The sequence below is a fragment of the Phaenicophaeus curvirostris genome, chromosome 9 (assembly GCF_032191515.1).
Source record: "Phaenicophaeus curvirostris isolate KB17595 chromosome 9, BPBGC_Pcur_1.0, whole genome shotgun sequence".
NCBI classification, from domain to species: Eukaryota; Metazoa; Chordata; class Aves; order Cuculiformes; family Cuculidae; genus Phaenicophaeus; species Phaenicophaeus curvirostris.
In genome coordinates this window covers 222,560-239,569 of record NC_091400.1, presented here as the reverse complement: position 1 = coordinate 239,569, position 17,010 = coordinate 222,560, and the positions used below count along the sequence as shown (strand labels likewise).

At 52.5% G+C, this 17,010-nt stretch overlaps 2 protein-coding genes across 4 annotated transcripts in view; one reads left to right on the top strand and one right to left on the bottom strand.

Moving 5' to 3' along the window:
- NT5C2 (5'-nucleotidase, cytosolic II) overlaps positions 1–3,355 on the top strand; it is a 60,576-nt gene extending 57,221 nt beyond the window's left edge. For all 3 annotated transcript variants that reach the window (XM_069863827.1, XM_069863828.1, XM_069863829.1), the window contains exons 15-18: positions 295–346; positions 594–654; positions 1,195–1,371; positions 1,598–3,355. In XM_069863827.1, the coding sequence (XP_069719928.1) occupies positions 295–346; positions 594–654; positions 1,195–1,371; positions 1,598–1,837 (530 nt within the window). In that variant the 3' untranslated portion in view covers positions 1,838–3,355. The remainder of the gene's footprint in view (positions 1–294; positions 347–593; positions 655–1,194; positions 1,372–1,597) is intronic.
- A 7,233-nt stretch (positions 3,356–10,588) lies between these two features.
- The window catches only part of CNNM2 (cyclin and CBS domain divalent metal cation transport mediator 2), a 107,538-nt gene continuing 101,116 nt past the window's right edge, over positions 10,589–17,010 (bottom strand). The window contains exons 7-8 of the mRNA XM_069863825.1: positions 15,482–15,666; positions 10,589–13,342 (exon numbers count right to left, since the gene is read on the bottom strand). Coding sequence (XP_069719926.1) covers positions 13,133–13,342; positions 15,482–15,666 — 395 coding nt within the window. The 3' untranslated portion in view covers positions 10,589–13,132. The remainder of the gene's footprint in view (positions 13,343–15,481; positions 15,667–17,010) is intronic.

Below are 17,010 nucleotides of genomic sequence, written 5' to 3'. Positions count from 1 at the left end.
TTTGGTGTGTAAATAGGTCTGGGGGCTATGCAAGTTGCCCCATGGCTGGTTGGAGGGTTTTGATGAGGACTTTAAAGCTTCAGCCTCCAAAACAAAAGGGGCAACCAGAAACCAAGCCAAAAGCTTTGCTGGTGGCGCAGAGCACAGCTGAACCCTCTCCTTGCAGAGTGACTGCGAGATGCTGTGCTTCTTGATGTAGTGCAAGGGGAGCAGACAGAATTTGCTTTTAGTCCTTTTCATTTCAGCAATTTAAGTAAGTTTATCTCTTTCCCCTTTCTTTTTTGTATTTTCCAGCCCTTTTTGAAGAGCTGCAGAGTCTGGACATTTTCTTGGCTGAGCTATACAAGTGAGTGTTCAAACAGTGACACCTTTCCTGCTGCCTCTCCCAGCCTAGCAGCAGCTTCCAAGTGGCTCTGGTGAACCTTGGGGTTGGGTTAGCGGCACTGCTGCCAGAGCTTTGACTCAGGGCTGGGCTCTGCCCACGGGAGCAACCTCCCCTCCAGACCAGCCTCCCTGCCCCGAGCCCCCATCCCACAGCATCTGGTTCTGAAAGGCTTTTCACACCATGTATTTACCTTCTCGCCTGTAACTAGGCATCTGGACAGTAGCAGCAATGAACGCCCTGACATCAGCTCCATCCAGAGACGCATTAAGGTACCAATCATAAAAATCCCTTTTCATCCTTTTGGATCCTAAAGGGCTTGACAACCCAACCCCACCTCTCAGCCCTGAAATGCTTTGCTCTGCCTTTGGGTGGGCACAGCCTGCTTGGCAAAGCCGTTCTATCTTTGTGGATGCAAACGGAGGAACTTGTCGGCTCACTGGTGCCACGGGCACTCCTGGAAGGCAGCCTGGTCTGGAATAGGGTCTCCTTCCTCATGCACTACCCAGCGGTGCTCGGTGCTGCAGAGTGGGGTGCTGGCATACACAAGCTTGGAGGGGCCGCAGCCTCGGGTTCAGCCAGCCCTGGCATTCCAGCCTGGAGCAGGCGCTGGCCCTGAGCCGGCTGCTGCCTTCCCCTCCGTTAACCAGGACTCAGCTGGGCTCTGATGCCGCAGGGTCTGAGCACAGAAACCTTGCTGGAGATCCTTGCAGATCTCCTGTCGCGCTCAGCCCTCAGCGCGCACCACTTTGGTGTCGCTGCGGCTCCGTGCTGCTGCCCGGCCCAGGATCTAACCCGCCCTTTGCTCGTAGAAAGTGACCCACGACATGGACATGTGCTACGGGATGATGGGGAGCCTCTTCCGCAGCGGCTCTCGGCAGACGCTGTTTGCCAGCCAGGTGATGCGCTACGCTGATCTCTATGCAGCCTCCTTCATCAACCTCCTCTACTACCCCTTCAGCTACCTCTTCAGAGCCGCCCACGTCCTGGTGAGTTGCACATCCCGGGGAGGTGGGCAGAAGGCCCAAAGGTGCCTCAGCTTCTTTGCATCAACAACTTGCAGAAGCTGCAAACACCAGGAATGGCACCTCGAGGGGTCTGGTGGTGTGTGATGCACTGTGGGCTAAAGAATCTGGGGTTTGCTCACCGTCTGGGGAAGATACCTGGGACGGGGACAGCCCTTGCATCTCCTTTCTTCCTCTCTTACATGGGTAGATGCCACACGAGTCCACGGTCGAGCACACGCACGTCGACATCAATGAGAAGGAGTCGCCGATGGCCACGCGCAATCGCACCTCGGTGGATTTTAAAGATTCTGACTACAAGCGGCATCAACTGACCCGCTCCATCAGTGAGATCAAACCGCCTAACCTCTTCCCCCAGGCACCTCAGGAAATCACACATTGCCACGATGAAGATGATGATGAGGAAGAGGAAGAGGAGGAAGAGGAATAAGAAGGAAAAAAGCAAAGCATCTCTGAAGACAAACCATGACTCTAGCAGTGATCAGGAGTGGATTCCTTTGTTGGGGCCCTTGGGGTGATGGGTTGGGGGGGTGTGATTCTTGCAAAGGCACATCTTGAAAGTGTCCTGAAACTTCTAACAAATTAACACTAATTAGGAGACCCTTGTTTTCCGTTTTGCAGACGGTTCAAAAAGCTGATGGATTCTGCCTGGGTGGTGCATTCAGACTGGGCTGCCTGCCTGTGCTGTCGTGCTGCTCCCATTACATTGAGGGATGCTGCATGTTTCTCCCTTTCCCGTGATGTGTTTCATTTGATTTTCATCGGAACAGTGTCCTGTGAACGGTTTTGCCATTTGTTACTTTTGCTGTGGAGAAGGAAGGGATGTGCTGGTCCTGGCAGGGGGCAAAATGATCCGAATACTCTTGCCCATCAGGTTGCTGCCCGCGACCCTTTGCTTCTGGGTTACAAACTCCCTGCTCCCCACGTTAGCCAGGCCGTTGTGTGGCTCCCAGCACTCAGCTTACTCTCTGCTTGCTATGAGTTTTCTCTGGGTTAGTGGTTTGATTCCTCCGGCCGTCCCGGATGGCGGTGGGATTCCAGCTCTCGCTCGCGTAGCTGCAGCTGTGCACATTTCAACTTGTAGATGCTTGTTGTCCTCCCAGTGTTTCAAAGCTCTCATTCATCATCGGCATGTGGTGCATGATTTCCAGCCTGTTTCTCAAACAGCTGAGCCACACACTGTGTTCTCGACTCCGGTAGTTTCAGCAGTAAATATTAACCCAGGAGCTTTAGCGTTACGTTAGCCGGTTTGTTTTCCTGCTGCCTATTACTAACCTGTCTGTCTGCTCGGCTTTGAGAAAGTGAAGCATCCCAAAGACAAACCCTGCCACGATCTGGAGCGAAAGGGCCTGTTATTCCAGGGTGCCGTGGGCCACGAGTGTCTGCCCTAAACTAGGAAATGGCACGTGCCACGGGGCTGGCTCCCTGCTGCGAGCCGGGAAGCTGCAGTCCAGCCGGCAGCTGCCCTTCCCTCTGGCCTCGTGCGGAGCGAGCGGAGCCTCGTCGTGGGTCGCGGTGGGCACGGCCGCGTCCCCAGCCCGGGAGGGCGATGGCCACGGGCTGCGAGCGGCACCGGGGGCGGCAGAGGGGGCCCTGCGGGGACGGGCGAGCAGCCCCTGGGCTGAGGGGCAGCCTGGGGCCGGCGCGGGGCTGGCACAGCCGGGCAGCAGCCCCCGTGGTTTTTCCTCCCTGTCGTGGGTGCAGCCTCCCGTGCTCCAGCCTGTGCCGTTCGCGGGTGAAGGGATTACAGCCAGGGCCCTCTTGTAACACATTCAACTGTTGTTTCAGTACCATAAACTCATTTAATCTTTTTTTTTTTTTCTCTTTTTCATTTTAAAGTATCTTAGGAAAAATAAAAAATTCAAACCCACGCCGCCACCCTCTGAGCAGGAGACGCTGCTACTGCAGTGGCAGTTGTTCCAGTCAATAAATGATGATGTTTCTAAGAGATGCCTGGCGCTTTGTGGCGCGTCGCTGAGATGATGGGGGCTGTGCTGGAGGTGGCAGGGAGAGCTGGGACTGCTCTGTCGACGGGCGGCCTAGGAATAGGGAAAGCAGCTCCAGGAATTGTTTGCATGAAGCATTTGCTGAGCCAGGGCTGTGGATTCGGCTTAAAGGGCTTGTCTGGTCCTCAGGGTGGGGCAAGTGGGCAGGAAGCAAGGTCGCTCATGAGGCTTTTGTTATCCCCACTGGCTTCAGCTGGGAGGCATGAAGAGAGAGGGACGTTTTGGCCTGGATTCGGATTCCCCGTCTGCGAGGGCAACACGGCACCTGTACCGCCACCACCCCCGTGACGGCCTCCTGGCACTGCACCTTCCCAGGGCTGCTTCTCGCTCTGCAGGACCTGTACCTGGTGTGGCTCGAGCGATGCAGCGCGGCCCACGCTCACCAGCAGCTGCAAACCTGGTTAAAATGAAAAAAAAAAGGAAGTGCCCCGGCTGTTTGTGCGCCGGTGCCTGGCTGAGACGGGGACAGCTCAGCCCAACCGGCATCAACCCCTCCAGCCTGGCTGAGGCGTCGCCGCTGGAGCTGCCCCGACAGACGGTGCCCAGGGCTCACGGTGCCCAACAGAAACGCGCTGAACGGCCGCAGACAGTGGCCACTGATCACCCAGCAACACCTCAGCGACTGCTAAAAGCCCCAAACCGGCACTGGTCCCTCGCTCCCCGATTCTGGGATCTGGCGAGCGGCTGACGTGCAGCCACGGTGGGTGCAGGAAGGGCTTGAGGCAGCCGCTCCCGAGCCCTTCCAGCGAAGGCCACGCTGGGCTTTGCTATGTTTAAACCTCATTTCTCCAAGTATAGCCACTTGAATTTTTTAAGGTTTAGCTCAGCAGCTGGGGACGGCGTCCAGCAGCGGGAAGGGAGGTCAGGAGAGCTCTGTGAATTCCTCCTTCCTAACCGGTCGCCACAAATAGCTCAGTCCCAGCCCAGGGCTATTTCTGACTGGGATGGGGAGAAGACTCTTCAAGTCTGGAGCAATGGAAAGTATTTGACCCTCACTTGACGGTGGGAAAGTGGCGGGCAGAGCCCGACAGACACCCGGGCTGGCTCCGTGATGGGGCCGGAGGGAGAAAGCAGCGCGCGAGAGCCAGAGTGAAGCCTCCCGCGGGCATTTCGTGGGGGCACAGCCCAACAGGCCAACACGGCTGCGGCTGCTCCCAGCACCTCTTCCTTCTTGCCGTCTCCTCTCTCAGCCCAAACAAACCCCGTACTGGGCTGCGTTCACCCACGCTGGAGGATGCAAAGCCTTGTGCCAGTCCCTGAGCAGTAGCTCTCGGTGTCACCCGCAGCGCACGCTGACCGGCCACTTGCAGAGCCACCAGCCCAGCCCGGTGTGACCCAAGAGCGCTGACGGGGCTGGCCAGGCACACAGCCCCAGCGAGGCAGCAGCAGCACAGCCAGGGAAATCGTCTCCCAGGACTTAACGGTACAAAGGGTGACCTCGAGCACCACTCGCAGCGTGGGAGAACTGCCCTTCAGCAAGGCGCTCCCAGCCTGGACCTGGGCAACCAGCACCCATCCTGCCCTCTGCAGGGCCCCAACCTCTCGCTCGCCCTCGCAGAAGCCCTGTGCCCTCCTGCCCTGCTCCAAGGCTGCGGCCACACCGGTTTGACCTCCATCCTGCAGGATCCCACCGTCCTCTGCCCCATCCAGGAGGTGAGTCCTCGCTGCTCTCCTTCCTGTCCTGCTACAACCCTGGGGATCGAGGGCTGGGGGCAGCGAGACACCCGAACAGGGTCAGAGGCTGCAGTGGGTGCAGCAGCCGCCCCGCTCGCAGCCTGCGAGGCCGGAGCAGACATTGCCCCGTGCTCTGGCCCAGGGAGGAAAGAAAGCCCCGTGCAGGGAGAGGCCGAAAACGCCTGTGAGGAGGGGAGAGATTGAATGAAGCAGAATGGTGACCCGGCTCTAGGAAAGGGCTGTTTCTGGCACCCAGGAAACGGGGGGTCATTCCTCTGCTGGCACCGAGCTGGAAAATAAGCACAGGCTCAACCTCCTTGCCCAGAAACGTCTCCGTCGCCAGAGGCTCCACACAGCTCTGCTGCCCAAGCCCTGACCCCAGGGGAAAGGACGGACTCACTGTGTCAGCGACTCCCATCCAAAGGAGCCAACTCCTGCCGGCAGCTACATCAGAGACGGGCAGACAGCACCCACGCTTCTGGACAAACAAACGTGATAGGTGGAGAGCAGGTTGTAAATAAGGGGTTTTTATTTGTGGAAGAAAAAGGCCCTCACCCTTGAGGGAACTTCAGAACTTGCCACCGGCTTCCCAGCTCCTGACCAGCAAAACCACCGGCACAGCCCCCCCGCCCCAAGGACTTACGGGCCCAGACCCAGCAACGCGAAGAGCACGACCTGGCTCTAAGGGTAGCAGCATCCAGGCTCTCCAGGGCTCCTGCAGCCAAGGTGGAGATGAAAACCTGCAGAGACCTGGGTCCGGGAGCACTGACATCAGCCCCACCACCCGCGCGCCAGAAGCCGCCCTGGGAGAGGAGGAGGGAGCGTGGAGCAGGGAAAAATGCATAAACTGGAATGTCCAACAGAAAAAAAAAAGATCATCATTTATCTAAAAAGAATAGAAATAAACAAAACGCTTTTAAACAAAATCACAAAATATACAAATAAATCTGGTACAAAATAAATAGGAGAGATTGGAAATCTACAACAAAATCGGAATAATTATAAAATCCATTCGTATGACAATCAGTTATGAAATGTATACACTTCATTCAGGATTTCAGTTGTGCTTATTCAGGTTTATGTACACACATGGCAACACTGTAGTCAGAACACTACAACTCTGGGAACCCCGATCATGTACAATATGATACAAATCGCAAAGACCGTGTGGGATGGCAGGCGGGACACAGGGACGAGCCGGCGTTTGGGCTTTCGGATTCGATGGGTTTGGCATTCGGGGAGGGAGGCTGGCTCGGTGCTGAAGGCCCCTCAGCAAAGCCCGACCCTGAATCGCTCGTAAGCCACCCTCGTGCTCAGGAGAACACGGCTCAAACGGGCCCGGAGCTCCACTGCTGTTGTCCTGGGGGGGTTCCACTTCGATTTTCACGTGGCCTGTGAGGCAGGCAGAGTCCCTTGAGCATCACCTCCTACCCTTAGAGTGAGGAACAAAGATGGGACCAGGCACAGCATCGCCCGTTCCCGGCTGCTGCGCCGCCTCCTCCTGCAAACTCAACCAAATCGCAGGGAGACGAGCAGGGGAACGGCCACGGCCTGTGCCAGAGCAGCAGCCGCAGAAAGCTGCGCTGCTGAATCTAAACCAGCACGACGCAGAAAGACAGAGCACGTACTCCGGGTAAAAACTCACTGGCCAAAGCAGCCCAGCCCGGCCCAGCCTGCTGGGACCTCAGACTCGAAAGCAGGAATGACGGGGATCTGATCTGTGCTCAGCCAGCCCGACCCTTGGTGATCAGAGGAGCTCCCTGGGAGTTCCCTCCACACCCCCACATCCTCTTTGGGCAAATGCAGAGAGCACGCAGTCACTATTGGCTCCTCCAACTAAAGGGCTGGGATCCAGGCTACTCAACGACACCTACTCACTTGTGTTTGGAAGGGTTTGGGAAAGCAGTGATGCCCAGAGGGTAACACCCCCCTCCTTTTACAAAGCTCTGAGGTCTCCAGAGAACTGAAATGGGATGCTGGACTGTTCCATCAAGCTCTAAAGGCTGAGACGAACCCTTCCTCCCCAGCGAGCCCGGCTACCAACCAACTGCTGCACTGCTTCCAGGAGGAGACAACGGAGACATCAAATTCACCTCTGGAGCCTCAGAGCCACCCCCAGCCTCTGCACTTTTCAGAAGCTCGTTTGGTTCACAACAGTCAACAAACCCCAAGCCAGGCTCTCTGACAGGCACCTTCTGTCGAGAACAGCCAAACCGCCCCTGCTCAGGGGAAGATGAAACATCAAGCACTTTGTTATTCTGAAATCTGTGCTGCAGGGGTGAGAGCAGCCGAGGGTCCTGTTGCCCGTGGGATCCCAGTGACTGGCTCTGCTCAGAAGAAAACAGCCTCTGGAGCCTCGGGAGAGGGCAGAAGAATGTTTTTCAGCTGAAGAGAGAGGACCAGCACCTTTGAGTACCGTATTTCTAAGGGGCAAAACCACTATAGAGCCTGACCTCAGGATAATGAGATGTCACTTTGAGTTCAGTGCCCTCGCTTTGCCACCTGTACCGCGCCACCGGCTGGAGGCAGCTTTCCAGCACCAACCCTTCATGCCCCTGCAGCTCAGGGAAGGGAGCTGGGATAAGCTGGCATCCCAGGCTTTCTCCTAGGAAACGCTCTGGCCTCCGCTGGTTCAGCATCCAGCTTCTAATGGAACAGTAAATACACAGGAACAGACCAAAAAGCTCAAGCGTACCGCCTCGGCCCCGCAGCAACAGCCTCACGACCACCAAACTCCCCACGGGGGAACACAACCCAGCGTGAAGCCAGGCTCTGGGCCAAGAGTAGGACACTAAGCAGGGCTGGTCGGGGTGCTCCGGAGGCAGCCGTGAATGTCTCCGAGCGCCCTGTGCTTCTGACACACGAGAGCGAAGGCAGAACCACCAGAGATCGCACCACCGAGAGCCCTGCAACCAACGGACCAAGCGTAACAACAGAGCAGGACGAGGGCGGCTTCTCGGCCCCGCGTGTAGCACAGCTCGTCCCCTCAGCTGGCCAAGGCAGGACACGGGCTGCTCTCTCCTCTGTGCCATGGAAAGATTCCCAGCTCTCGGTCACGTTAGGCAAGCTCATCATTTCACTGTAGGGCCAACCAGCCTTCAGTATCCAAGACACTTCTTTGGGTGTATTCAGAGCCCCCGCGGGGCAAGCAGCAAGCCTGGCTCCGTACTGCACCGAGCCTTTCAGCACACGCCGGGTTTCTGCTCTGTGCCAGCTTCACCCGGGGCAGCGCAGAGCACAAACCCCTCCCCGCTGACCAGACACCTTTGGGATGAAGCCTCGTTAGCAGCACAACAAGAGGTACTCTCTGCAGCAGCCTTCCCCGCCCCCCGGGCCCAGTTTTCTACTGGTAATCCAGACACTGGATAACTTGACAACTGGTACACAGGTACTAGTTTTAAAACTACAGCTGTGTGTATTAGTTATCATATAAAATATGGTACATCTTTCATGTGGGAATGATTTCTAGAGACAGTCCATTTCAGCACAAGGAAGATGCATGTCCCGAGGGGTCCCGGAGAACACAGCCGTGTTCTCCATCACGTAGGATACTTACACAGGATGCTCGTGAGGAGCCAGCGCTGCTCTTTGCCATCCGCTCCCCTACACCCCTCAGCTGAGCTCTGCAGAGATCACGGGAAGCGCGGCCGCTGCCCAAGGAGCCCCTTGCACAACACAACCTCTTTGGTTTTCTTTGAATTGATTTGAGCCAGAGCCTGACACCACCACTGCCAAAACGCCACCCTCACCCGAGCTGGGTCCCGGAGGCTGAGAAGCAGCAATGGGTGATGCCCGTGGACCACCACGGCAACTCCCCCTGCTCCCCCTGAGCTTTCTCCAGGTCCGAGGTGGCACAAAGGGGCATATCCTGAGACTCCTACTCTTGCCAGCTCCACCCACACAAAAAGGCACTTAAAGAAAAGAAGAAGAAAACCAAAGAAAAGTAACCCTGTGGTGAGGAAAAGGGGAATAAGTCCAGGAGGAGAGAGGAGGAACAGAACAGCAAGTACAATGAGAATGAGTGACCGGCCCTCTTCCAATGGGGCTGAAAACCTGCAAGCCCTGAGCAGCCAGCACCACCTCGAGCTGCCCCGCACCGGCCCTGCTCAGTCTGGAGCAGGAGCGCACGCTCGGTCAGAAAGAGCGTGAGAGGGACCTACGCACGACTCCAGGTTTGGAGCAGATGCAGGGAATGGTGGAAGGCCCTGCCCTGCGGAGCTCTCTGCTGTGCAGCTGGGTGGGGGAAGCACCTTGTCCAGCCACGTCGGCCTCTGAGCCCGGATTCCCTGGGACCTCAGACACCTTTCCAGCATCCCTCTGCCCTCCTGAGCTCCTGCAGGGGTTTCAGGGAGAGAACAAGCTGGGAATAAGACAACAATCACTTAGTAAACTCCGGAAGGTCTGAGCTCGGGGAGCTCGGGGTCTACAGAGAGGACAGGGTCGGTTCGCTCAGCCCACCCTGAGCCCCTCTCCACTCAGAGCTAGGGTGCTTCATATGATCTCCACGTCACCAGAGTCAGTCTCGTTTGGAGAAAGATTCTCATTGGAAAGCAAGAACATTCCTTCGCTCTTTACAAAGATTTGGCAATACACAGAATTAAAAAAAAAATAATAATAAATCATAGTTACAACAGATTCAGGTTCATTTCGTTTAAAGGAAATTCAACCAACAGGAGTGTAAAAGTTATAATTCACAGTTGTGCATTTAAGATATTAGTGTTGAAAACCTCACTTCAAAGAACTCTTGTGCAAAATTGTATTGACAGTAGAAACCATGGCTAGACGCCCCCCCAGCCTCCCCCGGCCGACCAGCCGTTGTCCGCCCGCACCGGAGGCAGAGGGACCAGGGAAACGAACGCGGCAGTAGGAGTTGACATAGGAAGATGCAGTATCCTTTCTATGAGTCAAAGCCTTGCCAAGGTCTGAGGTCAAGTCGGACAATTCCAAAGCCACCAGCCCTGCCACGCATCCTGCACCTGGGCCCACGCAGAAGGCGGGCAGCGAGGCAGCGGGAGCAGCCCGGCTCCGGCAGGACAGGGCACAGATTCGGACGCCACGGCATCTCCATCGCCGTCAGGACAGCCAGAGGCCTGGAGGCTCAGCAGCGACCCTGAGCTGCGCACTGGGCTCCTCTGCTTGCGACGGTTCCCACCGCGAGGGCCGGGAACCCCTTGCATTTGTTAAACAGTAGAACTGTAAATACCCTGAGAACAGGGAAACTGGATTTCTTTCCCCTCCGGGGAGAGGACCACGCTTTGCTCTTCAAGCTAATTAGCAGTAGCAGCTCCTAACCCCTCTGGGTCAGGTACATATTTTCCATATGAAACACATCTATAATCAACTATTTTTATGGAAATTATTTCACTTTCCATTACAGGATCTGTACAAATGATGAAAAATAGTCATGCAAAAAATCGCCTGCAAATTTTGGAACAGTGCAGCATGGGCAGAAGCAGGAGGTATTTGCTTTGGGATCACATGGCTTTGGTTGGAAAAACTGGTGCTTTTTTGGCTTTTTTTTTTTAAAGGGAAACAGACACTGAAACAAATCCATAACCTGTCATAAGAAGCAGAAGTCAGATCCAGCAGGCAACCTCATCCCCGAGGGAGAGAGCTGCCTTGACTTGAGCCTTCCCTCCTTCGGCAGGTTTGACAAAACGGATACTGCATCTCGAATTCACCACCGAGTCAAACACTTCCGACAAACTTTTACATTCAGCAACGCTAGATAAAAACTGGCGAGGCAAGTCCCTCAACGAAGACAAACGCTGTAACATCTCAACATTTTGCTTTGCAGGAAAGGTGCAATACCAGCAGCTCTCCGGGAAGGAGCAGGGCTGCGGTCAGCCCCAGGCTGAGCCGTGTGCTCCTGGCAGTGGCGGGCTGGCGCGCATCAGAGCGAGGAAACACTTTTAGATGAGACTCAAAAATAGTTAATAAAAAAGCTGAACATAAGAATAAGGTTTTGGGGCTCTTGGTTCCTCCTTACTGGGAGCACAAGTTAGATACTGCGCAATTTCTATGCCCTCTTGTGGGGACTTCATCCTCAGAGGTGGCTCCAAGAAGAAATGACACCTCTCCCATTGGGGAGGGGAGGAAAAATGAGGGCTGCTTTCTGATGCCAAAAGGGACAGGAGGAGACGCACGCAGACCCAATCGCTCTGATGCTGCACATTCCAAGTTCCTGCGGGGAGATCCCTGCAGCAAAATATTGCACCTTTCCAGCCACAGTTTGCAAAAACGGACCGTGGGAACTTGGGGCAAGTGCCTTCCCAGCCCACACGAGCGAGAGACGGGGCGTGCAGGCACAGAGAGCTCTGGCAGTTGCACTGGGGGCTTCTTCGAGGGTCCTAGGAGATTAGCCAGGTGTAAAGAAAAGAAGGGCAATGCTACATAGCCTGGGGCCATGGAAGGGTCTCAAAACAGAGAAACCACAATGCCTGATTTCTTAATCTCTCCAGATACCAAGGGCAACGTTCACATTTTGTTTCAGACAGCACTGGAATGGGAGAGGATCACTGGGGGAAACTTTATTTTTAGTTGAGGACTTGGACTCCATCAGTGGGAGTGGGAATGCGTGATGCACGACTGCCACGGGGTGCCTCTCACTTGCACCCAGGTTTTTAGGGTGGGGGAACTGGTTTCTGCTGCCCAAGGCAGGGTGTCCCGCACTAGCCACAGATGGGTGGGAGGCGCTCAGCTCTGCTACCACAGTAATCCCTAAACTGGCTGTTAAGAGGGGCAAGAGAGAAGGAAATGCACTGAATCCACTCAGAGGAAAGAATGTGGCTGGGAACAACCTGGAAGCAAACCTCTCTGAATCCCTGAAGTGCAACACACTTGTGTCCGGAAAGTTTTGTTGGACCTTGGAACGGACAGGATGGTCGTGACTCCTCCGCAGAGCCCATCCTTGCACTGGCAGAGGTTTTACTGTCACCTGGAGGATGTACTTTGGGTGTAAATGTAGCAGCATCTTTTGTGTTAATACCAGAGACCGAAGGGGAGACAGGGACTGATGTTCTCCGTTATTTAGTGAAGACCACACATCTGTCCCGACCAAGGTAACGGTGCACAGACCGTTAGAGCACACCAGTGCTTCAGGCTTGTCATCTTGGCGTGCACACATTACTTTGCCACGCAGTTGTCAGGAATACCAACAAAAAAAATCACCCGGTTACTTCACTACAGAAAATCAAGCCCAGTTTTCATTTCACGAGACTGCAGTTTGGCGAATTAACTCCTTCCACCCAGTATCATCTTCAACAAACACAAAATCTGCGGGGGTTACAAAACTGTAAAGGTAACAATGCTTCTGCCTGTTTTACAAAGAAACCTTCTGAAATTTGACATATTATTAAATACCAAAGTAATCACTCCTTCCCTGAAACTTAACTGGGAGAATGTAATAATCCTCCTCCCTTGACCCTCCCAGTGGCTGAAAATGGAGGTTCCTTGAAGCTTGTTCATTCTTAGGACACAAATACATACAAGTACCAGTTACCAACTTCTTCAACGGGGCAACAAAAAGGACCAGAGAGGGGTTGAAAAGAGGTCTAAGGACATCGGAGCCAATTCATAAAACCACAACAGAGCCCATTTGAGGTTGGGGAGGGACAGAAACAATTTAAAACTCCGCAAAATACTTTTTAAAAACATGATCTCTCTTGAAAAAATAACTGGAGGAGCTTTTAAACTTCTCCATATGTGTCTGAGAAGGAAAAACCCAACAAGGATCAAAAATACAGATAAAAAATAAACATGACTCTACTTTGCAAGAAATATTTTCATCATTCTCAAGGGCGGCTCACCATTCCCAAAGTACGCTTGGGGCTTTAGTCTCTCTGTCTTGCTCTTTGCTCCTTTCTTCCTGTTTCTTCCTCTTCTGCTCCCGAAACGGACGCAAAAGTCTTTGGTCTCAGAACACTGGATGCAGCACAGTGTTGCAAGCACATACTAACGGTGTTCACACTCGGGGAGGAGGCAGGAAGGAGCGAGGGCTGGTCCTGCTGAGGAGATGGGATGGGTGTGTTGTGGGGAGTCAGCTCCTAGATGGCTCCTTCACTGTGCATACTGTGGTTGGGCTTGTTGTGAGTCACACAGTTCTGTTCGTTCAGCAGGTTTGCTGTCTCGTCCGGCAAACCGTCATGCAGCTCCGTAAGAGTCAGTTCGATTTTAGTGTTTTCACTGTCCGAGGACTGAGGTGTTTTGTCCATCCGGGATGCCATCAGGGCATTTTGGTACTGCTGTCTTGATATCTGCTCCAAGAACAGAAGGAAGGAACAAAAACAGCCAGTCACGTTTTGTCTCCTGTAGGACACAGCGAGAAACTAACGTGCCCTCCCTTTCCAGATGATCACACTTTTTTCCTGTTTCTATAAAACATCCCTGTGCTTTGCCAGCCTAGAGCATCCCAGCTCAGCACCACAGCATGGTGACATTTCCAGACAGGGTGGAAGCACAGAGCTGTGCGATCAACCATGCTGTTCAAAGGCAGGGATTTAATCCTACGTAGAGATTTTAAAATCAGATCTCCATTTCCTTCTAACCATGCACATCTTTAGGGCCAGAACCAGAGTTCAGTGAAGTCTTTTTCCCAACTTCAGCGAGCTCCTGGTGAGGCTCTAAGAGTCTCTACAGAGCCAGAGGGTATAAGCACTACTGCTCATCTGGGCCAGCAAACGCAGCAGGAGCTACAGCCTTATTCTGGTACACAGAGAGATTAGATTCTAGAAAAGACTGAGATCTCTAGAAATGAGTCCAAATTAGCAACCCATGAAGTCTTCCACCAGTTTCTGTAAGAGCTGCCCGCACTCAGCAGAACGTTCATGACAGGAGCTGGCCTAGAGCAGAGTGTTACTGCCCACGATGTCCCAGAGGCAAGGAAGCCCACAGCCCCATATATCTGCCCGTGGTGGCAGAGGGAAGAATTCTTTCTAAAGCCACAAGCAACCAGCCCTGTAAACTCCTCCAGGTCAGCCTTCTCAGCCAGGACAGGCAGCAAGACGCACGTGCACTGGCATCCCTGTGCTACAACAGCAGCAGCTTTGCTCAGCAGGCAGGAAGGTGGAAGAGGTGAAACAAGACTTCTAGAACACCGTACGTTTCAGCAGCAACCCAAAAGAGGGACTGGAAATGGAGAGAGAGTCAGACGGACCAGGTCACGTCTCCAAAAGCAAAATCCAAACATGCATTAGGAGGTCACACCCTTGGTTTAGAAGGTCTTAATTTAATAAATGCCCCCGTGGCACAGTAAGAACACTAACGCTGAGTACTCTGTCCTATGTGTAATGCAGGACAAACAGAAGTGTGCAAGCCTGATCACAGAGACACCAGAGAGTTTAGCATTCATTAGCTTTAGTATGAGCACAGTGAGAGCTGGAAGGACTTCACATAAACCAGCACAAGATGAGCAGCTGCTCTGTACAGCAGGTTGGCCACTAAAGTATGTTGTGAGAATCACTTGCTCAGTGATAAATTTTTATGGCTTGAACCATCAACCGTTCAAGTTTTGAATGCAAGACTATACTCTCCTTTCACAATTTGGGAACAACCGATTTAGCATTCTAGTATTCCTACTCTGTTCCACATCTTTAATATCAAATTAACTTTGATAGAAGTTTAATTCACGAATAATTTGAGCTGCATCCAAAGAAACTGCAAACACGTACTTAATTTAAGAAAGCCATCAAGGTCAGCTTCTGGTCATGAGACGTCAGCATCCCTGGACTCCCAGCTGGGATGGAATTGATGCCAGCATTAGCTGTTTCTCAGCTCAGCTAGATTTCCTATCCCACAGGACTTGCACACATTTCAGCGTGGGATGCACCATGCTGGGGGACAGAGCTTTATTCATGCAGCAACTCACTGGTAGTATCAGACATGAGCCTAACATGTGAGGTCTAAAGATAAAGAGAAATGTCCAATACTTCTCCAAGCAGAAGAAAGATGACAAGTCGGAAAGCAAGATCAAGAACCCCAAACTGAAACCAAAATCAAAAGTGAATAAAAAATGCAACCAACAGAAAATGTCTCAGCCTTTTAGAAAAGGACACTGGCTGATAATGAAGGGTCTCCATTTCGGATGGCTCCAAAGGCTTCACAAGGATACATCTTTCATGACTAAAAGTAGAGAGAGGTTATTTTCTATAATCTTTCCTCAAGGAACCTGAAATCCAGAAACTTATGTGACCACTCTACTTACACGCCTAGATGGGAGGAACAGTGAAGACAAATCAATGCTCAGCAGAGAAAAAGTCATTTAAAGTGAATTTGAAATGGCTGCTTTATAGTCCTATTTACTTACAGAGCAACCTAGGGGGCCTCCCTTCCCCAGGCTCTCCATCCTACCAGCCAAGCCCAGCTTTCCAGTGGGGCCTTTCCAGGTCTTTTCCTACCTTGACAAACTGAATGTCTGTGAGTGCTTTCACTGAGTAGTCCGGAACATACACTTGGAGGAAAGATGCGTTCAGCTGGTTGTTGCTGCTCCCTAACGTTGGTGTCACTGCATCGATGCGATCACTTCGGTTTAAAGAGTCTGAGTGATTCAAACCACAGGGCCGAGGCGGAGACTTGTTTTCAGCTGAGAAATGGGCAAGAGCGAGAGATTTCTTAAATGCAGTAGAAGACATTTAAAGTCACCAATTTCACAGGACATAATAAATCATGATGTAGAATGGAAGAACCACCAATACTGAACGTACTCATAACTAGACATGCAGCTGAACAACCAAATTACCCTGAAAAAGAGACGTTTCCAGAGCTGGTAGCCGACACATCACTGAGTATGACTTAAACAAACCTGGTTTGGCTTACGTTATGGACATGCCCTGTGCACAGTTGGCCACGGTGCTTCAGCTGAAGAATGGTAACCACAAGAGAAAGGTAACTTCCTAAGACTCCCTTGCAGGAGCTCTTAATGATCAGACCACGCTTAATTTCATCTCTTAATGATTTATACTCCATACCAGACCTTTTAGTCAGTCCCACCTGATATTTACCTCCTTTTATTCCACCTGGTACCTACATATGCTTTGTTCCTTGAGTTAGAATAGACAGTTTCAAGATCATAAGTGACAAGAGTCCCCCAGTGGACCAGAGCACAGACCACGTCACAATTACTTCAACAATGTTTACTCTAGTGCCTGAAGGGACGAAAACTCAATGAAGGAGAGAAAGCTCCATGTGGTACATGCCAGCCGGCAAAACAGCAGCAACAGTCCATGCTACAGAGAAAAATCTGTGTCCAGGAAAGGAGTAAACAAGAGACAGCATTTTCCATCACTGGCCTTCACTTTAAAACCTCATGCTGGTCCCTGCAAGCGTGACTGGCCACAGTTTATCTCAAGTAAATGTCCTTTCATGAAGCCACAGACATTCTGCATCCCTAGCTTCCACCCACTCAGTGACCTAAGAGGGCGGAAACGCATCCTAAGAGAAATCCCAAGCCCTGCTGCAGATGAGCTTCTCCCTGGGTGTCCGCACAGTACATAATGATCAAACAACTGTTGTAGGGACTGGGGAATTTCTGGATCTTAGTGCGCTTAAACTTCACTCAGCCTGCCTAAACTGGAACTTGATGTAAACTGTGCTACTCACCATGTGACCCTCTTTCTCAGCTGAAAGATCGTTTTCATATAATCCTAAGACACAACACCTCCTCAAGCACAGCAGCAATGGCATCCTTGCAAGTTTTTAAAATGCTTTTTTTAAGATTTTTCTCTATGTAAAATTATGCCTTAAAAAAAAAGCTCCCTAAAATTCAACCCTACCTCTGCCACTTAAATGACTGTAAACATAATCTCTCCTTGCAGAATTGACACAGTCTCTTCCATGTCTCAGCACCCAACCTAACACTGCTTCTAGATGCATGGCAGAATTGCCCTGTTTCTTGATTTCCACGTAAAGTCCCTCAGATATTGTCTTT